The sequence below is a fragment of the Pithys albifrons genome, chromosome 11 (genome assembly GCF_047495875.1).
Source record: "Pithys albifrons albifrons isolate INPA30051 chromosome 11, PitAlb_v1, whole genome shotgun sequence".
Taxonomy (NCBI): Eukaryota; Metazoa; Chordata; class Aves; order Passeriformes; family Thamnophilidae; genus Pithys; species Pithys albifrons.
Window position 1 is genome coordinate 10,589,637 of NC_092468.1, and position 23,518 is coordinate 10,613,154.

General features: G+C 40.5%; 1 protein-coding gene across 4 annotated transcripts in view; it reads left to right on the forward strand.

The window, feature by feature from the left end:
* The first annotated feature begins 359 nt into the window (after positions 1–359).
* AGFG1 (ArfGAP with FG repeats 1) overlaps positions 360–23,518 on the forward strand; it is a 35,938-nt gene continuing 12,779 nt past the window's right edge. For 2 of the 4 annotated variants that reach the window (XM_071566167.1, XM_071566168.1), the window contains exons 1-5: positions 361–866; positions 9,332–9,425; positions 19,960–20,075; positions 20,605–20,767; positions 21,774–21,930. In XM_071566167.1, coding sequence (XP_071422268.1) covers positions 700–866; positions 9,332–9,425; positions 19,960–20,075; positions 20,605–20,767; positions 21,774–21,930 — 697 coding nt within the window. In that variant the 5' untranslated portion in view covers positions 361–699. Of the gene's footprint in view, positions 867–9,331; positions 9,426–19,959; positions 20,076–20,604; positions 20,768–21,773; positions 21,931–23,518 lie in introns of all 4 variants that reach the window. The other 2 variants (XM_071566166.1, XM_071566169.1) reach the window with 2 other exon arrangements.

Consider the following 23,518-nt stretch of genomic DNA (forward strand, 5'->3'; position numbering starts at 1 on the left):
GTGACTAAACTTCCAGGCTTTCGGGAGACACAGGGACAGCGGGAACGCTGGGGCGAGGCCAGTGCCTCTCTTTGCCGAGCAGCCCCGCTGTTCCCGGCCGAGCCCGCTGAGGGACGGCGGGCAACCCCTGGGGCGGGGGGGGGCGGTCCCCTCCTCCCTGACAAAAGGCGACCGGCACTTTTTATTGATATTTTATTTGATATTTTCCCCTCCCCGTCCCTGTGTCCCCGCGCCCCGGCGAGTCACGCCGGGTGTCTCGGCCCCGCCCCGGGCGGGGGGCGCGGCGTGGGGGGCGCGGGGGCAGCGCGTCCTCCGGCGCGCGAGGGGGCGCTGCGGGTGGGGCCGCGCCGGGAGCCGCCATCTCTGCCGCTGAGCTCATAAAGGTGTCGCGCAGGTTCCGCTCGGGCTCGTCATTCCGCCGCCCCGGGCCCGGTGCCGCCGCCTGCCCCGCGCCGCGGCCCCCGCCCGCCTCCTCCCACCTTCCCTCCCTCCTTCGTGGGGCCGCCGCTCCGCGTCAGCAGCCGCCGCGCTCCCGGCCCGCCCGCGGGCGCCGGTTGTGCCCTCCCCGCCCCTTCCTCCCCTGCCTGTCCCCCCGCCCCGCTCGGCCCCTCATCCCGCCGGCCGGGCCCCGGAGCGCCGCCGCCGCCGGGCTGTGAGCGGGGCCCGGCGCCGTGCCGGGCCGTCCCCTCCGGCGGGGCCATGGCCGCGAGCGCCAAGCGGAAGCAGGAGGAGAAGCACCTGAAGCTGCTGCGGGAGATGAGCAGCCTCCCGCCCAACCGCAAGTGCTTCGATTGCGACCAGCGCGGCCCCACCTACACCGACATGACCGTGGGCAGCTTCGTGTGCACGTCCTGCTCTGGCATCCTGTGAGTGAGTGAGTGCGGGCGGCGCCGCCGGCTCCCTCCCCCGGCGCGGGTCGCAGGGCGGAGGCGGCGGGCGCTGCGGCCCCGCCGCGGGTCTCGCTGTCCCCGCACTCGCCCTTCCTGCGGCCGGCCCGGCCACGTCGGAGCGCGGCGGGCGGGGGGGCCTCTCCCGGGGAAGGGGAGGAGGCCGTCGGGAGGCTTTCCCCCGGCTCATTCGTTGGAAGTGCCTGTGGGAGCCCCCGCGGTGGCGGTGGCCGGCGGGGTGTGCGGGACTGGGGCGCTCGACGGCCCCGCTGGTCGGGGCTGAGCACGGGGGAGGTTCCTCTGGCGGGCAGGGGGAGCACCAACCCCCCCCCCCGGACGTGTCGGAGAGGTGGTTAATTAAACAAGGGTGCAGAGAATACTTGTGCAAAGGGAAGAGGCACGTGGCTGAGCAGGTCACTGTCATGATAGCCTTGAAGACACCAACCCTGTCGTGAATACGGATTTTACTTTAACATAAGTCAAACCACTAGCCTGCCTTTCTGTGTATCAAGTTATCCTTGGTAGTAGTTTGTAAGACAACTTTTTAAGCTCCTGTTTAGTGGATAAACCCTAGACTTAATGGTTTCAGAGACTTGATCAGAAAAACAGTAGAAGGTGAGAGTTTTTCCCCTTACATCGATTACTTCCTACAAACTATAAATCCAAACCTTGGAAAGGGATTGGCTCTGATAAAGTACTTGCATTTTTCCTGTTCCTCATTCCTGCATGGGCCTCCCCACTACTCCTCCTTCCTTTTCCACCCGTCCTCTTCCGAGGTAGTGTGTATGAAACTAACAGTTGAGAGGAGTCAGTTATGAATTTCAGTCATACAGACATAACCTGGGGGAAAACGCCTGCTGTCTTCAGTGCTACTGCTTTGTTAACTGTATCTATTTGCTTGTTTATGATTCTGTAGCATTATGCTTGTGGAATGAAAAAGAATCAAAAAGTAGCCAAAGAAGTAATAAATACTATGTCAAAGGTTAGATTGGTGGTTGTAAGGGTTTGAGTTCGTAAAAGACATTCAGGAGCTTGCACTAATTCCTGTCCCCTTAATACCCCAAATAGGCCTTCCAAGTAAGGTCTGGTGTTTTAGAAGTAGTCGTACTGAGCTTCAAAACAAAGCAAACATGTTAGTTCTCTGCCGAATTTACATGGAACAAGCTGCCTTTTGTGCTACTGCACAGCTAGTTACTTGGGGTTTTTTACTTTGTGCAGACTTTTGAACAGACTTGACGCAAATACAGAAAATACATTTAGGTTGTGAAACTGAAAAAAGACTTTAGTTTTTCACACATACATGCTACTCAATCAGCCAGCTCTGGCTATTGTTTGCTCTCTTAGCAAACCGTTATTTGTGCTGGCATGTGAAACTATTTCAAGCTACTGCACTGAGCTTATTTAATGGTTGCACATGTTCTTACTGGTTAGACTGACAGCATGATAAAACTGCACCATGAGGGTGTTTGTCTTTATTTTTCAGGCTTCTCGACCTTAGTAGACAAATTGTGATTGCTGCTGAGATGCTTAGCGTGGGTTCAGGCGGATCTATTCTTTTTATTTGTTGACTGGGAGGTATGGACTACTAAAGTGCATAGTCCAATTTACAGTAACCAAAAGGATGTACAGGCAGTGAAACAGCTCTTAATCAGGGGGCAGCTGCCACTTGATGTGGACCATCATTTGGATGCTTTCCTGCAAAAAGTGGTTAATGTATTGGTATTCAAATAAAATGCAGGTAGTCCTTTCATTCGAAATGTGCAGTGTTTTTGTGTTGCTATAAAAAAGCAATCACAAACAACATGTTTGGTTCTTACAGCTAGTAACACCTACACTTAGAGCTGGAGTAATGGATTGTTAGTAGGACTTAAAGCTTTCTTCTGAAATAAATTGAAGTTCCCTCGCTCATATTGACTTGGAAAAGCTTTCATGAATTGTGTGTGCAAGGTCACATGAGTTGGTTAACACCTCAGAACTGAGCCACTGGCATATTTTTGTTAGTGATGAGACTTGGTGTAGGTCATGTCTGTTTCATAACTAGAAACTGTTATTTTTAACACTTCTGTCAGAACAATCCTTCATACAATTTGTTTATTTCCAAATGCTTTTCACTGTAGAATTCCTCAGTGGAGGGAAATTACTTGGGAACAAATGACATAATGGCAAATAAGTGGTAGAAGTACTGTGGCTTCTGTAGTTCTTAATGGCTGCTTGCATTCTGCCTCATAATACTTGCTTTTCTGTAAGGCTTAAATAATCTTAGTACTTCCTCTTGTTTGTATGTTGTGTGAATGATTCGCATTGCTTCTTGTTTTAATTAATTTTGTCTAGTCTGGTACAGGAAGTATTCTTGGAGTCAAGTAGACTAGTTTTTTCGAGTATGAAGTGCCCAGTGCAAGATTAAAACACTAGTACATTTACAAGTGTCCTTTAGAAGGGTTTCTCAATTAATAAAAAAGTGGTTGCTAACTTCAGTATCATCTTAAACAGGCGTGTTGTTCTAGATGCAGTTAACTCTGAACTTTTTAAAACTGCAGGATAACTTTTTTACACATTTTGTCAAGTGTTTGTTCATTGTCCTGGCAAGGACTGCCTATTCAAATCCAAAACCTTCATTCTGGATCCATCCTAGACTTCCACTAAGTATTTTATGTGCACAAAAACAGTGATGCTATTTATTACTAGATTTAGTTTTTAAAAACTACTATTTCCTTGCTATTTCCAAAAATAGAATGTCTAACTTGTTCAGGTACTGCTAAAAATGATGGGAGAACTAGTGACTTTGCTAAAAAGATCTGTTTCTGACTTCAGTGTTGAAGGTGAGTCACAACAAGTTAAAATGAATGACACAGAGGAGGTTCTTTTCCGTCGTGTCTGGGGTTTAAGTTGCCTTATCAGACTGAGTTTACCATGGCAGAAGTTTTGCTGTGCAAAATGGTGCATGCAGGAGAAAGTTCATGAATAGTAGTGTGAATATCTTCCTCTTAAAATACTTCTGCCTGTCCCCTGTGTTTAAATACTCATGTAAGAAAAAAGTATGCTAAGATCACACAAGGTAACTCAGCTTCTTGGTGTTGGACATGAACACAAGATATGTAGAACTATCCGACTGTCATTTCTTCCCTGAGAGTGGGAGGAAATGCTCTAGAGGAGCAGTTTGCTCGGGTCAAGGATTACAGTCATACAACACAGGAAGATTTCTCTTTATTATAGCAAAACAGCATCTCAGGAAATGTTGGCAGAGAGATTCTTTTGGTGTCACAGAAGTCCTTTGATTCAAAGGATTATGTTGGTAGCTGTGACTATTGTTTTTCAGGATGCTCCCATGTGTGCAACAGTGACATCCCTCCCTTTGTCTTATCAAATGCCTCTGCCTCGTGTCTCAGCTGTCTGTGCATCTCTGCTTTCAAGCACTTCTGTACTACTGCTAGTTAGTGTGCTCTGAGCTTTCATAAAAAGAACATGCTTTTAAATTCACTGATAGAAAATGCTCCTGTTATGATTAAGAGTCCACTTGCACAAGTTTTGTGTTATACTTTTTTTTTTAATTCAATCCTGACTCTTTTTTTGTATCTGCTGATGTGATAATTAAGGCACTCCTATCCTTTCACTGCTGCCCTCTTACTTCCCTCCCAGCCTACTGAGGAAGTCTCTTGTTCAGATGTTTTCACTTCTGTCTTGTGTCAGGAAGGAGCAACAAGGAATGTTTAGAACACAGAGGTACTGTGAGGAACGCTAAGGCCCTTTTATGTTAGTTCTTACAATTACTGGATCACATGGCCTTCTGGCTGTTGGTAATATTCCTACTCAAAATTTTAAATTTAGAATTTTCATAGGTGAGAGACTTCTGTATCAGCCAGATGGGAGTATTTGATGGCAGATATACTAGTAACAAACTTAAAATTTTTGTGCAATTGTGGTGAATTATTGTCCCTTTCCCTAGAAAAAAAAGTTGAAGAAATTAAAATTGTCCAAATAAACAGTATTAGAATGAAGGTGATTCTGATTGTGTTAGAATGACTTTTTGATTCTTTTTTTCGTGTTGGCCCATGTTTGGAAAATGGCTCTATGTGTTTTGTGTGTGTGTATATACATGTCTTTAAGGTTATTTCCTATATTGCTGTAGTTCTTGTTTTCAGTTTCAGGGCTGGAGAGCTGTGCAGTTCACAAAGAATGTTTGGTTTGTTTAAGAAAAAACTAACCTTGACTGTGCTTCAAAATGTGTGTATGAGCCTTCTGCTGTTAAAAATAAATGAGGTTGTGAGATGGTGGAGGGTCTCTGGGGAGGTCTACAAGTATCAGGAATGGCCATCGCTGCTTATATTCTCTTTTCTTCATACAATAGCATAGAAATAAAAACAAATGCTGTGACATTGAGTTTTCTGAAGTTTGTTTTTGGACACCTAGGGAGGTAGGGTGTTCTGTGATGGCTTGGCATTTGAATTGCCTCATTAACTTCGTAGTTTTTTAGGGGATCAGATTTTACTGGCTTAGGCTCGAGATCTTAAATCTGATACAGGGGCCATTGGCAGTGTTGAGTGGCGTCTGCCCACTGTTCCTCCCATAGGAGGGACCTTCTGTTCCTGCAGAGGACACTTAATTTTTGTCCCTTCCCAGCCCTGGCCTTTGCAGACAACTTTGCTGACACTTGTTTGAGGAGAATGCAGGAATGGCTGCTCTGCCAACAATCACAAGTTCAACTATAATTTGCTGCTAAATTATGTTAGTAACAAATATCCACTGCCTGTTGACAGTGTTTTGAATGTTTAATGTTTCAGTTGCCAGACTGCAGAATCCTGTGTCGGTGGCCTTAAAGCTCCCTTTGTTTGCAAGAGCCCCAGTTTAACAAAGCTCTCGGGAGAACAGAGGTCTCATGTTCTCTGCGGCTGCCCCTGCAGTAAGCTGGGACTCAGTGGAGGGCCAGGGAAGAGTCTCCTGGCTGGAAGCTCTGGTCACAGTGCTATTCCACAGTAATAACCATTGCTGAGCGTGGAGAAGTTGGCAATGATGAGTGGGATCTCTGTGTGGGATGTTCTAGCTGTGCTGTGCCGGATAAGTGCAAATGGCAGAATTGTCTTACTCCGTCATCTTTTCTCAGGGCCTCTTAGGAGATTGTTGCCTTCTGGAGGACGTGCTGTTTGGTTGCTGTCTTCCTTGGGAGCCTGTTGTGGAGCAGGGAGTAACTGGTACTGCTACACGAGTGCAGGTTGCAAATATTTGTTCAGTCTCAATTTAAATTTAGACATGATTAATTTGGACTAAGGACTATAATCCATTCTGTCTCCTGTTAAATAGGGAATACTGTAAAGCATTAGAAGTGTGCAAAGCACTTGTCAAATACATAGAAAGAAACGTTTTTCCCCAGAAAAAAAAGGTTTGTTAATTCTTCATAAGGGATAATTCTGCTTGGCTGTCTACCAGTAAACTTCCCCCATATGTACATGAGCTGTTTATGAATCATTTGGGTCATCAAGTAGTTAAGGAAGGGTTGGTCCTCAAATTCTGCTTCAAAAATTCCATAACTGCTCTGTTTTAGGGAGATTATAGGCAGTTCATGGGTTTTCTGTTAGTTAGAAATCATAAACAAATAGTGCGTTTGCTGTTCTATTGGTAGAATCAGAGTAATTTATCTAGGAAGTTAACACATGGTTGGGCTGTGTTTGTGTCCGGCTTCTTCTCTTGAATTCCTTGTTCCAGGCTGATGTTAAAGCAGCATAAGAGGAAGCTTTTCATAGGTTCTCTTTCCCCACCCCTTTCCATGTTAAATAAACATAAGTATGTGAATGTATAAGTGCTGCACCTTGATAGTTCTCTTCGCATTCGTGGCAGTTAAAGGTCTGTTCAGCATTTCCAGTCTTCCTGGATCACTGCTGTGGTGACTTGCTCTCTTTCATCATGCCAGGCATCTGACACTTCTGTGTTGTGATCTGACCTTTACGACTGGGGTGTGTCTTCCTCCTTTAGCAGGATGGTGTAAAAGAAAGGAAAATTCATCTTAGCTCATGTAGATACAATGTGTGTATCAGGGAACTTTATAACCTGAGCCTGGAAACTGCAGAGCATTCTTCAGTGGAGAGGGAGGCATGGAGGAAGTCTCTGGTTACACTAAGCAAAATCTTATCTAGGCCTTAAGTACATTTAATATTGCTGCTTAATAAAGCTGTAGATACGTGTTTGCTGATTTAAATGCTATGAAGAGCCTTAGTAGATCAGTAGAAAGTACTGCTTAAATAACTTGTTCAGTGCCTTTAAATTGCAAACACAGATACAACAGAGCACTTAAACTGTACTTACTGCAAAAATGAAGTTGCAGCAGGAACTGGTGGGAATTTTAGATACACTGCCTGTGCTGAAAAACATGTGAATGTGCTTGTGAATAGTTGTGGCCTTTAAAAAGTTTATTAAATAGTTTGCAACGATTCAATTGTGCATCTTCATATTTAATAGGAGGAGCATAAATTGAACTGTCTCAGGTGAAACAACCGCTTTTACTGTAAAGGCAGGGGACAGTGACTGTCAGGTAATATTTGATGGAGCATATTGCTGTGAAATGCCAGGGGGATGCCAGCTTCAGTTTTATACTGTCACTCAGTATGTGATTCTACACTGTCACTTAGTGAAATGTAATTGCTTACGTGCACAGACCAAGGTGTGTCTTTAAAACCTAAAAATAAACAAACCCCAACCAAACCTAATACTATTACCAGCTCTGAAACAACAAAGTTTAAAAAATTTGCTTAAGCAATTCTGTAAAATTAATTCTCATTTGCCTATGGGTTTGTATATGAATTCTGCTTTTAAGGTACTCAAATTCATTGCATTTCTTAGTAAAATACAATAAATTGCTTATCCAAATGTTTCAAAGAATGATTCTCTCAAGTTTGCTTTCTAATGAAACTTAGGCTAACATTTTACTGCTTAGTGTTCTAACCAGTATTCAACTTTTAACTAAAAATGTGGAGATTTTTTAATGCAGGATCAGAATTGTCTTCTTGCCAGTACAGTGTCATGGTAAATTTGCAAACTAAAAGCACAACAATATTTTCTCATTAGACTTATTCAGAAAACTTGTAGTGCTAAAAATTTTTTCTAGAAGTTGAGTGTAACGTGTGTTAATATTTGGAACATCAGATTTTTGTCATAGTGTGTTTTGATGGATACCAATTTAATTTATAGTCAGTGTTTGTGGTAAAATCACAGGGTTTAAAGAAAACCACTAGTCATCCTAAATTAGATGTCAGTGATTTTTTTTAAATCCAAATTTAGAATTAAAGCGTAGGAACAAATATAAGCAGTAAAGCTATCAGTTGATTTTCTTAGCAATTTGTTAGACCTGTATTACATCCCTGGGAAGTTTTTTTTGTGTGCTTTGATATCTCACAGCTAATGTATATTAATTGGATTTTAAGATGGTATTTCAGAAATCCAGGCCTGATTAACTTGAGTGTTAAAATAGCCCCCTTGTATTGCCTGAGTGTCTCCACTGTTTGGCATATGTGGGAAGTAAATGTTCTTGCATCCATTGAGCAAAACACAGCTTGCTTTTTATTGTGTTTGTGGGCAAAAGCAGTAGTTAGAATGTATTTAAAGAAAGAGCTTGAAAAGAAAGCAAGCTTTTCTTACCCTGGTGCTGTTGCTCAGCAGGTTTTCTCTCTGTGCTTGCAGGTTTTGACTGAACTGGGTTTGACAACGTCAGGCTGTGGCAGCACAAGTGGCTGGTTTGTTGGCCCCGCTGCAGCAGCCTGGGTGAGGGACAGCAGTGCCAGTCCTGGCTTAAGGCTGAGCTGCTGGAGTTCTGAACAGTGGCCTTAGTAATGGTATCTGTCATTTGAGAGCACACTAAAAACACTGTGTTTTTACTTTTGTTGCAGTTACTTGTGTAGTGCTCGAGGAAGAGGAAGAAGCCCCTGTGGATGCAGGGGCAAAAAGTAAACTAGGAGAAAATGCTGTGAGAAAACAGGAAATGTAGGTTAAAGCAAGAGACAAAGACTGAGCTGGGGAGTTGCGTGTGAAGAAATCTGGTAATCTGGTAGATGTTGTAGCAAGAAGAGATTGAAATGAGGGAGAAATTGGAGGGAAAGAAAACTACAATAGAGGAGCCCAAGATGGAGACATGAAGGGGGACAACGGTGAACAAGTTTGGAGAAGCAGATGAGGATTTAAAAAAAAATAGTAATGTTTTCATAAATTTGCATAGAAAGTGTCAGAGTTTGCATGTGTGGTTGTGAACGTTGGTCTTCCCTGAAGTTCAATTATTTGACTTCGCATGCTGAATGTTACTTTGAGAGGAGCTTACACAGCCTTAAGTTGCATTGCAGTACCAAAACTGGGTGTGTTCTGAGATGTCTCCTGACTTTAAGACTGACCAACTTCTAGCTGTAATGTTAAAAGGGATTGTATGATGACAAGTTTCCTGAATGCTGAATCTTTCTTTCTTCTTTTAGGCGGGGCTTGAATCCACCCCATAGAGTGAAGTCAATTTCAATGACTACATTCACGCAGCAGGAAATAGAATTTCTGCAGAAACATGGAAATGAAGTAAGTATTATTTGGAGAATAAAGTAGTTTTGTCACTTAAATATTGAACTTTAAAATACTACTTAAGGAAAACTTGATTTTTAAATTTTTTTAATAGCAAAAACTAGGCAGAATTTTTTTTGAAACCAGCATCTTTTGAAGTGTTGCTTCTGAAGAAGTTGTTTCACTGTGTAGCTGATCATTGTAGTGTTCCATATTATTGCCCAACACAGACTATCCAGATTCACATGATCAGTATTTCTGAGTTGGGTTCTCTTTTGGTTTTGCATAAGGCAATACGCAGCTGTATGTCTTTTTTTTTTCCTGCAAGCTCAGAACTTGAGACTTGCTGCAGCAGTGTTTCCTGAAAGACTGTATCATGACAAAAAGAAATACAAAAATACATCTTGTAGCTGTGTTTCTTCAGAGTAGGGGCCAGAAGGTTGCTTAATAGTTTTAATAGCCTCTTAATAAAAGTATGTCCCTATTGAAGGTTCTTGAAGAGAGAAAGGAAAGGGAGAATTCTTTTTCCTCTAAAGATTGTAATCTAGTGAGTGGCTTGTACCAGGTTTGAGAAGAAGGAGCTCTAGTGTACTGACTTTTTGTTCTTTTTAATAGAAGAAAAAAATCCAAGGTAAATGTTGGATGGGCTCTGTGGGAACCCCTGGAATACAAAAACCCAGGATGTGGCTATTGCTGTCTTCAGTTTGAGGGTGAAGTTTGAATTTTAATGCGATACTGTAGCATTGAGGGTTCTAGGGGCAGATTCTGCCTCTGTTCGAACTAGATAAAGTTCTATTTCACGTTGATTGCATCTGTATTCTTTTTAGTAGAACTATTGATTGTAGGCTACAGAGCGTCTTCTCAGCGTGTTCTTGTGATGCTTCATGGGGATAAATCCCATCATTCGCTGAAATGCTGATACTTGACTTTCTTAACTTGGCCCATTCTTAACTGTCAGGTTGAAGGATGAAAATAGAAGTAGCAATTTCTTTTTCTGTCCTAGTAAATATGCGTTAGTTGTTGGAATGACTGTTACTGGGTGATTTCTCCAGACAGAGCTGGATCAGGGTCTAAACTCTTCTGGACATTATAAAATACTCTTGATGGCTTAGGTTGGTTGGGTTTTTTAAAGCTGTAGAGCTCTGCATATATGTGTCTATCTGTATGTGTCTGTATGTATGGCATATTGCTTTTTTTGCATAGGGAGAATAATAAAGAATCTTCTGTGGATTCGTGTAGAGTATTTTGGAGTCTCTTTCCATAAGGTTAGAGTGTGAACTCTGGCTTTGCTTTAAGCTTCACAACAAGTGTGAACGAAAATGTATGTGTTTGTATTTCCCTCCCTGCATTTGTTTTAATTTCAGTTTTTCACTGAATCTGCCATGTATAGAGAGTGCTATAAGTTTGTTATCACTGGTCTGGAACTTTAAGTGATCCCTGCTCAGCTGATTAGTGTAGTTGTTGTTATAGACTTGACTAGTCTGCCAATCATAATGGTTTAGTTGATACATAATTTATTATTGACATAGGTAGTGTCCACAGATGTCTGCACTGCTGGGCTCTGTTTCAAAAGCAAGGGTCTTTGCAGTTGTAGTTCTCTTAATAACAGTTTTGAAATCACTTAAATGAGTTGCATAATAAATGAAGATGCCCTCCTGAGTTTAGTTTTGGGTTGTTTGATTATTGGCTTAATTCTAAAGTGAAACTGAGTAGATACTTGTAACTGCAGATAGTAGATTAAACAGTTGCTCAAATACTGAACAGAACTTGTAATTGTATTAAACACTGGTAGACATTTAAATCCTAATTAAACATGTTTTCACTTTATTGTGCTTTATATTGCACTAGTTAAATAAGCATTTTGCTTTCTCTTATTGGACTTTGGAATACTTATCTGCAGATAAGATAAACTGTTGGACAGATGAAATTCATCTGACCTCACAAAAACCTGTTGCTTAGTTTGCAGTTCAGCATAGGAGGCTCTTGTGTCTATGCAAAGAAATTTCCTAGAATAAGACTTTTCAAACATCAAATTGTTCAGCATGTCACTGAGTAGCTTAGATGTTGTAACATAAAGTTTTTAATTCTACAGTTGTGTATATATAAAGCTCAACTTTTTGCAATCTATCAGGTTTAACTTCCATTTTTCTGTAACTTTTAAAATATCTTCATTCCCACTTTTTTCTTCTGGTCTTTGTCCAACACAGCCAAGGCCTCTGTGGTAGGGTTTCTTGCTTCCAGGTGAGTGTACAATAGGGATCTTGTTCTGGACAGAAAGGAAACAATAAGAAGGCTTCCATGAGATAATGTAGTTATTAAGGTGGTGAGTTGTTCTTAGATGAAGTAGTTTTCCACTCTCCTTCAAAGAGTGTAAGGTCAGTGTATTGTATGAGGCTGAAGTTCTCTAAAAAAACCCCAACAAACAAGCAAACACCCAAACTAAACAAACTAACAAATCCAAAATACTTCCCAATGTCTGAAACACTAACTTTTTGCCAGTTATTGTAAATTACCCTCTCTGTGGCACACATGGGTAAAACATTCACTTCTACAAAGCAACTGCTTTGGGAAGAGATTAATCAGAACAGCTTCTTTTCAGGTAAGACATCATTTTCCCTGTATAAACACTTCTAAGGAATGTCTTTCTGGTACAGGTAACCTGAACTTTATTTTGGATGAGTTTTTACTGCTTCAAATACACTTTCAAATCCTTTTACTGTGTTAGAAGACTTCTATATTTTGATGTTGATTACGCATCTATAGGTATAAACAGATGTCCATACTCTGGTTTTGCTAATGGAGGAGTTATCTCACTTGCAGCAAGAATAGAGGCATCTTCCAGCTGATATTCTTCAAGTGCCTTCTGAAGTCCTTTTGAAGGATAAAGGCAATCATGACTCATTGGGTAGGGTTTTTCCCCTCCTCCTTCTCTTCGTGAAGAGCAGTGTGAGTTATTTTCACATTTTCATGTTAGGAATAATGGGCAGAGAGTGATATGGATGTGCTTGTGTGTGAATACTCATTCTCAAATGATGCCAAAGTTGATTAGGCCTCTGATTCAGTTGTGCAGTGGTAGTAGGAAGTGAACTTGCTGTTTGCAGAAAGTGGAGGTGGTGCTAATCTCATGTTGCCATTATAGCTGTGAATATTTATTCAGAAACTTTTCCCTGAAGCTGAAAAATAGTATTATGAGACAAACCAGTTACATAGTTAATTTTTCTTTTACCCTTTTGAAAAGTGACAGCTGTTTTATAACCTTTCCAAATAGCCCATTCTAATATGCCTGTGGTCAAAGAAAAAGATTTTGATGGTCTTGTATTTAGAAAATTGGTGTTCTCTGGGGAAAAGACCATGTTTACCTGAGCTAATATGTGGAATAGGATGCAGGTATGTTCAGCTGCTTGATGTTATTCTAACAGTGCTCGCTTTTGTTTAGGGGCCAGTCTTCCTGACTCTTAGCAGTACCTGCACAAGTACCAGTTTCTTGCATTCTTGCAGCACTGGTAGCAGTATGAGGCGGGTTCAGAGCTGGCGTTAGGCCTGACCAGAATGCTTTCCTAGGATCTCTTTTACTATGGAATGTGGCTTAAAAACCCTGGAGTGGAAAGAGCAGTACTAAGCTGGAGCTGATGAGTCCTGACAGCATGAGCTGTGCAGTCAGGTGTCCTTGTAGTACATTCCTGGTTCTGTTAATACGATACAGAGATACATGAGCTGATTGTGTGTAGAACAATGTCTTTGTTAGCAGGATTTACGGGCTTGACTCTGCTTATGAAACAGCTATAACTTCTGGACCTAAACTGCCTTTGAAATCAGTACACTGGCAGTATAAAATTCTTTTAACCTACAGAGATTAATGAATAATATTGACATCAGAAGTGCAGAATTACTAAACAAAGCTATAACTTGCTTACATAAGGAAACTGTTTCCAAATCTTTCTTCCTGTGGGGTGAGTGTTATGTTTTGGAACATAGTTTTGTTGTGTGGTAATCTGCAGTTCTTTGCACTGTCAGCATTGCATTTGGTGCATAACTAAGGATATTTTATTGTCAGGGAGGGGGAGAAGAGGTGTAATTTGGCATTTACCAGCCTCCTGAAAGGTAATATCTCATTAGAGCTTTTTAAACTAGACTGACATGTGTAATCTTCCTATGCAGTGATATGTCTGGGTCTGAAGAATTGTTGTAGGTCAAGGAGTGTGCTTTCCCTAATTGATGTGCAACTTCTACCAGCAGAAAGAAGTACATGTCCTGTTAGAGCTTTTCCTTCCCTTGCTGCCTTCACTGCATACAGGAGAAGGAGGCTTCATGAGCAAGAACTTTAATTTTGTGGGTCTAGCCGTATTTTTGTTATTCCTAACTATCACAACTATGCTAACTGGAGTTTCTGAAGTGTGGTGGTTCCATGTGTTGTGTAAGCAGAAGGCCTTTGTCTGTCCCATATCCGCCTTCCCACTCACACTGAGATCTGTATCAGTGAAATAGTTAGGACATGGTAAAGTGTTGGTAATTGAAGTGTGTAGCACTGGAACAGAAAAAACTGGAATCTCAGATTCTGTGTGTCTGGAAAATTTGATGGATATTGCTGATTCATTTTTTTATTAGCAGTTTTTGAATGTGCCTGTCCTTCCCCACTTGCCCAGCTCTGTAAAAACATAACAGAAAAAAAACCCCAAACACGTCAACAAACCTAGAAGCAAAACAAATGCTAAACTTTTGTGGTAAACAGGTACATGTATTTCTCTGAGCCCTGCTTGGAACTTCTGAAAGCATGAAATGTTACTGGAGGCTGGGTTTTAAACCAGAAGTCTTCCTGGTCAACTTTGTTTTGTGGTGTACCAGATGTGAACTGAATGGGATGTATTCTTTGTTCCTTTCTGTCAAAGCTGAAAACAAGGGTAATTACTCAAACTGTAGGACCACAAATGTAAATAGTGCATGGAAAACAAAGTGGGGAAATACAGCTACTCTAGGAAGAACAGTTTCTACCTCAAATGGAATAGCTGTGGGGTGCAGATTCAGATAAACCAGTGGTATGAGGAGCAATACAGGTAAAGACGTTGTTCTAACATACAATATGCACTTGGCCCAGTTTCTCCTTCCAACAATATATTTAAGTTATGGTAACTCACAGTTTCTGCCTTGCTACCTCCTGGGTTTTTATCTAGGTCAGGGTGAGTAGGTTGAAGCTGGTTGTGATTCTCTTTCCCTCTTTACTTCATGCTTTACTTTACTGATCTAATTCTGAACATCCCAGTATCTAATTGCCAAATGTCTAATGACATCCCTTGCTTGTTGGCAAAGGACAGGTACTGTTCTTCCCAAAGGGGTTGTTACAGGGATTCTCAGGGACTGTTAAATTTCGTGAAGACAACTGCTGACAACCAGACAAGGTAGAACTTTGTTTTATCTTGTTCCTTTGCAGCCCCCACAGTGTAGTGTGGGCAAAACTTCGGAGTATTGCTTCTGTCAATAAAAGTAGACTCCCAAATGCTGCAGACGCTTAATCATTCTTACTTCAATGCTGTCCTTTTTTTTCCCTGCTGCATTGGTGAACCAGTGGACATGGACTAATTATACTTTTCAGGGACAGTGGACAATGGTTATGGATTGTTGGATATGTTCCACTGTTTCTAGGGGCTTCCACATAACTTGAATGTTTACTCTTGGCTCCAGCTTGTAAGGCTCTTCTGCTATAAGCAGAGCATTTTGTTTGATAGAGCCTTGATTATCAAAAGGAGTATAACTGAGCTTTTGGTGAAAGAACAGCTTTTGAGAAGAGGCTTATTTGTGCTGTTGTGGCAGAAAGAACAATATTAATATTAAATGGTTGAACCAGAGTATCCCCAGGGAGATGGTGCAATGTAGAAGAATTTCAGAAAGTCATAGAATTTTTAGGCCCAATACCTTAAGAGCAGTGTTGTGTAACTGTGTGGTGAGTTGGCATGGTACTTTCTGTAGTACTTGTAAAAGCAAGGGAATTAGTAATTCTGTAAAATAAAGCTTAAAGTGTATCATGAAGCTTGGACAATAGCATTTTTTGTATGAGCTCTGCAAGTCTGATGTATTTAGAGAGGTCTTTTGAAATACATGCTCTTTGGGATATCAAGTTCAAATTTCTCAAAGCATACATTTTCAAAATAAGCAAAAATGGACAACAATTGCTTCCTTGTTTGTTGTTGTTTTTGTTGGGCTTTTTTTCCCCAAACAGTGAGTTTGTATTAAAAAACTAAGAAAAAAACTGTGTGTTTTTAGTAGAGCAACTGATCATTTAAAGCTTGGGTTCGTACAGATTTGTATTTCCTTTACTGCCTTTTTGCACTTCCTGCTCTCATGTCCTGCAAGGGTCAGCACGTGCTGTGGACTGGGCTGATTTGTTCAGGTGTCCTGCCTGGGCAGCTCTCGGGCTGGACACAACATAGAACTGAAGCTCATGATGAAGAATTGGCAGCTTAGGTTGCCAGTCTGATTTTTCTGTATTTCTAATAAATATTTTTTCAGTCATAGTTACTCTCTTGGTATCTGTCAAATTCAGATGGTGAATTAGTGGTGAGTAATCAGGGTACCAAATATGTAAATCCTGAGTGATCGTTCCCCACCATAAACTGGAAGTTGTGTGGCATAAATGTCCTTCATCTTTATCATAAGAGTAACTTTTAAATAGTTTTGAAATAACAAAATGTGATGGCCTCATCAATAAAAATACAGAAAAAACAATTTCTCACAGCAAATTACTTCTTTGCACAAGATTTGGGACTGTTAGTGACTTATTTTAAAATTACTATGGTAAGATAACTATTTAAAAACCACACAATTATATGATGATATGAGCTCTGTCTCTGACAACAGTGTTTCTTCAATTTTATTTTTCAATTTTGATTTCAGCCTGTGGCATTGCACAGCACTGCCATTTGTGTTTTTGTAGGTAGTTGAAAATTGTGTTTTGTGGCTCCCTTGAAGCATAATCAATGCAGTGTTGTGGGTCCCTGTCAAGTCAGATGATGGTAACAGAAGTATAGCTAGAAAGAGCACTCAGGTCACCAGCAAACAGAGAAACACAACGGGCCTTTTATTGTGCTCTGAATGCTGGCTTGGAATGGCTGCTGATGTTCAAAGCATTGTGTGGTACTTCATACAGAGAGAGACAAAACTGGGCCTTTTAGTGGTTTCTTGTGTGATATTAAAGCTTTATAAAATTTGGCTTTTGAGGGACTTAAGTCAGAATTATGTAAGTTAGGAAAGACCTTTAAGGTCATCGAAGATGAAGTCGGAAGACAAAACCATCCTTTTTTGGCAGAAACATGATCTGAAATGCCCTTATGAGTATGTGATTTACCCCTTTGTATTCCACTCATGGTATATACCCACTCACAGTTTTATGGTTCATTTTCATCATTCCCACTATCCAAATCCAACTACTTTAATCTCTTATGGTGGTCTGTTTTTGGCTTCTATGACTTGTCCATATTTAAGAACTTTTAAGCAATTCTACTTTCTCTAATAACTGTTTAGGTAAAGATACCCTACGTGAAATTTAATTTGTATCTCTGATGTAGTGTAGAAAATGTTTTATGCTGGGTTTGTGTGGCTCCTGCTGTCAGACTCTGCTACGGTGAGAACTTCTTGCTGAAGCGGGTGTGGCGAGGTAGGTTCTCTTGCTTGGTGGTTGTGTGTTGTCCTTTAGTAAAACTGTTTTCTCTGCTGCCGGTAACAGAGAAACAATAAAGAGTGCCTGGCAGTTTGTTTAAATAAATTGCAATAGTGACTTAAGGCATATTTCAGTTGTTACTTCTTTTTGTGGTTAGGTATTTAGAAAGAACTAGTTGCTCCAGGAAACACTTTTGGGAGCGTGCTTTGCGAAGGTTTGCAAAAATTGCAATGCAGTGCAAGAGCAGATGCCTTTAAGAAACTTGCATCATTTTAAACTAACAGGTGCTCAGCACAGTCCTCCTCCGTCCCTGTTTGCATATTCATAGCACTGTTACCTACTATAGCTCCATAGCTCGTACTGAGCTAAAGTCACACAGGACCTTGTTTTATGATTTCTCAGAGAGATCATCCGTAATAGTTAACATGGCTTCAGACTTTGACACCTGGTGGGTTTTTCATGTCATTTGTTCTCTTTTCCCCTTGGAATACTTAGGTACTTCAGGGTGAAGATGAAGTAGAAGACTGGGAGGAAGGTCAAAGACTGGGTTGTGGTTTGATTGTTGCTTTGATCTACAGGTTTTGGTGGTACTCTGGTAATTGTGATGAGTTTCTTTGATCTGTTTTGGGTGGCCATAGGAGGAGTAATTGAATGGCTGATATGGGTGGGGAGGAGGACCTTTCCTTTCATTTGCTAGCACATCTCAGGCTGGATGCAAATGGCTTATCCTGGTACAGCCCGGACTGTTACTGTGCTAGTTGTGGGATAAGTAGGGGCTGGTGTAACACTTGTCTTTCTGCTTGTCCAAAATTAAGCAGGTTTTCTTTTCTTTGGTGTTTCCTGATGTTCCTCCCAATACTGAAAATGAGGTTGTGAGGGGACTGTGTAGGTTTAGACACCACCACCTCCTGCTGCTCGAGAGTCTGTAAATAGCCACAAGCAGGGCTTCTCTTCCTCCTGGCAATCATATGACTGCTACTTTTATAGTTATACTCACAAATCTAAGTATGGAAATACTATTGCTGGCCCACCTCAGATTATCCTCTGCAAGTTTAAAGCTGTACACTGAAATGTTCTGACTTCATACATTTTGTCAGTGAAAAGGCGTGTTTATGTGCAAGATTGGCACCATTATAACAGTGATTCATGCCATGCTATTGGCTTTTATTTTAAAACAGACATGTGGCTTTCTTGACTAAGTTCATATTTTTAAGTTTATATGAAAAAGTATTAAAGAGATTATTAAGATTTAATTTTCTCTATTACCATATTGCAAATGACTGTTTAATTTTGAGAACTCAGATCAGTGCATTGAACTTAACCATTTTGTGGAGTACAATTGCTAATGAATGTGGAATAGCTGAGTTTATGTGAGGTAGGAACTACTGATCTTATTTTTAGATGAGTATTTAAATATCTAATTTAGAGCTATCTTTTGATCATTAGATGTGTTTCCTGTTGTTTGTCTCTATCAGTAGATGATGATAAGGACTGTGGAGTGTTGAACATGCAGTCAGGCTATATAAAACTGAGGCATCGAGTATGAAATACATAGTTATGATGTCAGTCTAATCTCTAATCCTGAGCAATCTGTGAAATGACCTATAAGATTTATTAATTTGACTAGTGGTCCCTGGCCAGGTAAAGAAGAAAACCTGTTTGGGGAAGATGATGAAGTGGAAGTATGACAACTTCTACATTGATTTGCCAGCTTTCAGAGCAGTGTGTTTATGCAGCTCTTGGTTGATAGAGCATGTGCTTCTCCTGAAGGTCACTGGGGACAGTGTTGAAAACCTGTCACTTGCAGGGATAGAGGGCATGTTTGTGGGAACCATGTAAGAGGGATGGTCAAGACTATTTCAGAAAGGGTGTGGGAAGAAAGGTTATGCATCATAAACCCAAAGCTTTTTCAACTCTGCATCTCTGGAAGAAACCTGTTCTGCAATGGCAGACTGATTTTTGAGAGTAGCTAATGTTGAGTGTTACCTTTGGATGCATATTCAGGTTGCTTGCAGAATAGTCTGAAGTGCTTAAAACATTTTAGTTTAAAACTCATACGTCTTGTTTTAATTTTGAGAACCCCTTTTCTCTTGGTATTGTCATGGATTGAAGCTTGAATGTACTGTGAACTTTACCAGTGGTTCAACTTTTGCTCACTCACAGCTGCAATTAGAAAACTGAAACAGAGCAAGAGTACCATTACTCCTTCTCTCACAAATGTATGTGATATTGTAGAAACTGCATCATGGTAACAAAAGCTGTTTAAAAGCAGTTCCTGTACTCAAATAGTAATTGTAAGTATAAATACTAAAGCTCAGATCCTTTAAAATCTACCATCTGGGGCTTAGGGCATATGAAATCTGTTGACACAATTTATTTTAAACCCTGAAGTACAGGTAAGGGAATGTGTAGAATTAGGTGAAGTAGAAGAGTCTTAAAAGATCACAAGAAGTAGTCAGGTGCTTTGTATTTTACATTCTACAAATATTTTGTAAAAGCACTACTGGGTGGTGAAATTGGATGCAAGGATTGGCGTGCCCTGCTGTGACAGATGGTCTTTCAACTTCAAGTATTTAGACAAGTACATGGTGCACCAGGCTGTTAAACCAGCTCTGTCTGAAATACAACAGCACCAAGCCAGAGTTCAAGAAGTGTTTGAATGATACTCTGAGGCACATGGTGTGACTTTTGGGGATGGTCCTGTGCAGGGCTAAGGGTTGGACTCAGTGATCCTTGTGGGTCCCTTCCAGCTCCGCATATTCTGTGACTGTGATAAATTGTGCAGCCACACAGGTTTTTAGAGGTTTTATGTATTAATAATAGTCAACTTAAGTAGGTTTTGAATTAAGGTATTTTCTCTGATGAATCTGTGTTGTTGTGTTTTGTTTTGTTTTTTTTTTTAAGGTGTGCAAACAGATTTGGCTAGGCCTATTTGATGATAGGTCATCAGCAATTCCGGACTTCAGGGATCCACAGAAAGTAAAGGAATTTCTACAGGAAAAATATGAAAAGAAAAGATGGTAAGATACCTTTACAATTATGAAGATTGCCTCTATGACAAGAAGGGAAGATGGACTGTTTTCTCTCTTTCTGGAGTGTGCTTTTCTTGTTGTGTGCTTTTTGGACTGGACTGCACTGCTCTGTAAAGTAAAAGGACTTCTGAACTTTATTCAGAGCTCCTACAGGAAGCGGAGAAGACAAACTAAAAAATTCTCAATGTTCATATTGATGGAACAGAAATGGCTTAAGGGGATGTCAACAACAGTGCAAAGTAATAGTGCAGCAGACTTTTATTAGGATGGGAAAGACATATGTGCTTTGTATTTAATAAGTGCTAAAAGCACTGATGACTTTAAATTCCAGTCCATTTTTAAAGAACTATCTGGCATATTTGAATAGTTATTTTGCAAACTACTGACAGAATCTACAGCAGGGTCAGTGGTTAAAGCAGCAAAGCTGAGATCTACTGGTTCTCACACTTTAGTCTTATAAATGTTGAGTGGAGCTTTTCATATTCAGCTTGTAAAAACTTGCTCTTCCTGAATGTAGGTATGTCCCTCCAGAGCAGGCCAAGGTGGTGGCCTCGGTCCACGCGTCCATATCGGGGTCTTCTGCCAGTAGTACAAGCAGCACACCTGAGGTGAAGCCACTCAAATCTCTCTTGGGAGAAGCTGCACCTGCACTGCACTTAAACAAGGGCACGCCCAGCCAGGTGAGTAATGACAGGACTGCTCTGCATTTTGTTTTCCTCTTTAGTGACACAGAAAATTCTTGCTATAGCAACTATGGTGATCTGTATGAACGAATATGATTGCTATTGACAGCTTTATTTTATGTATTTTGAAGTATACAGTGTTTGCAGATTAGGTACTAAATTGAGTTTGTTCCTATTGACCAAATGGGTTTTTAATGGCTATTTTCAGTAAGCAGGAATTTCTAGTGTGGTAAGTTTAATAATGATTATCTTTTGCTTAAATATCTCTGAACCTAATGTGGTTGTTTTCATGTTTGTTTTTTATTTGAAAACAGTAAAAGGAATGATTCTGTTAACCAAGAGATTAGTAATGAATGGATGGATGGATGTAAGCATTCCATGCTTATTATTACTTCCTATGCATTTGAAACTGTCTTTCATCAAGTGGCTTTCAGGGAGCATCTGTGTGCTTTATGTAAAGCCAAACCACACTATATACTTCGATTTTTGGAGGGAAGACAGTTTGTTTTGAAAACTGCCTTCAGGATACAAGCAACTCTTGAATGGACCTCTTGAGACTCAGACAGTAGAAATTTGAAGCCTTGCTATGAAATTCTTCGATTTTTCTCTCACTGTACTGAATGCTAAAATTTTTTTCCAGACTGTAGTAAGCAACTATTTTTCATATTGTAAAATTCAGTTTTATTGCTTGTATTTGTACGGTATTTGCAGTTTTAAATACATAATTATGAAGTTACTAATATTGCTACTTTGTCCTTCTAGGCCCTATTAAACCATGAAAATCTGCTGCAGAGTGCCTTTAAAAGCCACAGTTAGTAGCATAACTAGATAGTCTTCCTGATACTATAGGAGAAGGGTCTGTGCTGTGTACAGCATTTTAAACTTTAGGAATAAATGTCCTTTTAAAGAAATATGTTTGGCCAATCCTTCTAGTACTTTGCAAATGTCAGTTTTTGGTAAAATACCAACTTTTTGTACTTGCTAATTGAAATGTTGTTTGTAGTCTCCTGTTGTAGTTCGATCTCAAGGACAGCAGCAACAAGAAAAGAAACAATTTGACCTCCTCAGTGACCTTGGCTCAGATATCTTTGCTGCTGCTCCTCCTCAGCCAACTGCTACAGCAAATTTTGCTAATTTTGCACACTTCAACAGTCGTACAGGTAGGTACTGGGACCGGTGTATCCCTTTTCAATGTATAAAATGTAGTTTTAATTTTGATGGGTTTGGATTAGACTTCATGAGGTGTATGTAATCTCTGTGCCTTAATGCTGTGTTGCTTGAGATTTCTTTTAAGGCTTTAAAAGAAAGGTTGAAGACACAAAGAATGACAATTCTGCTTTTCGAAGTGGGAGTTGCTATAGCTATTTTCTAGGATATGTATGAGTAGACTGTTTCTGCCTACTACTAAGCTTCAAAGTCTTTGGGGGAGAAAGTGAGAGGATGAGTAACAAAATGTTGGGAAAGTGATATTAGACCTTCAGTTTTCTTTCTGAAAATTATTAGGAAGAGCATTCACAGAAAGCAAGCAGATACAGAGACTTAAAGGAGCTCACATGCATTGATAAAAACTGCCAATCTGTCAAAAGAAAAAAAGGCTTCCTCAGTTTAGTGACCTCCTCTTTTGTGTGTCTCTCTGAAAACTGAGTACTACCCATGTGGATAGTGTTCTGTAGTTTCAGGAAGAATAAGTGAGCCTTGAATGTGTATATTGACTGAGGAGGCCTTGAATTCTTAGGGAATTACTTCAGTAAAAGATATTGAGCCCTCAGGGGTTTTTTTCAGCCATAGATCTAGAGCCATAGAAGTCTGTCCTAAAGAGAAACTTGATTCTGTGGTCACTGAAGTTTATTGCTGCTAACTTGTGTTGTAATTGTGGGAAAGTACCTTTGCCTGCTTGGTCTGTAAGGGCTTTACATCGAGTTTTTTCTGAGAGAAACTGAGGGGCTGCTAGGCTACCAAGAATAAGGGAGATTTCTTGCAAATCAGTCCCGAAGCTGTTAACAGCCAAGAGAAAGTGTGATGGACGGGACCAAAGATTCACACCTGAGGAACTGAGCAAAATACCAAGGATTTATCAAAGTTAACTTTCAAAACCAAATGTTGTGAAATAATTGGTTGAGTTCAGTAACACTGCAACAGCAATTTTTATTCTGTGTAGTTTGTAAAATCCTTAAAATAGATTTCATGTTAATCATCTTTTTGGAGGTATGTTTTAACTGGGAGAACTAGTGCTGACTGGCCAGTGTTGTACACAGTTACTGAAGAGGCTGCAGATAATTCTTTTTAATAACTTCTTTCCAAACTTGTTGCTGAATGATTATTTATATACACTTACTTATTCTTTCTGGATTTTAGGACATGAAAATTCCATTAAAGCACTATTTCAATCTAGGTTAAATTCCATTGCATCTCTGCTGGGTAATTTTTAGAAGGATAAAATGTTGTATGAATGCTCTAGAATAAATATAATCTTGTGAAAGAGTCTGTTAATTTCTTGTTGGAAGAAGAGCTGAAAATATAAATGGAGAGAAATACTCAGCTCTACTGACTAGTTTTCTGTTTCAATAACTATTGTGGTAATTCCCATGACTTCTTTCCATAAATTTTAGAACCCAGAACAGTTTCAGGCAGTTTCTTGAAGACAGAAGCCTGATTCTGAGTGTGCAGTAGCTGAATGTGTATTGCAGACTTGTTACCTGAAGATATTTTCTGACTTGCCCAGGGTAAAATGCTCCTAAGGCTTGTTCT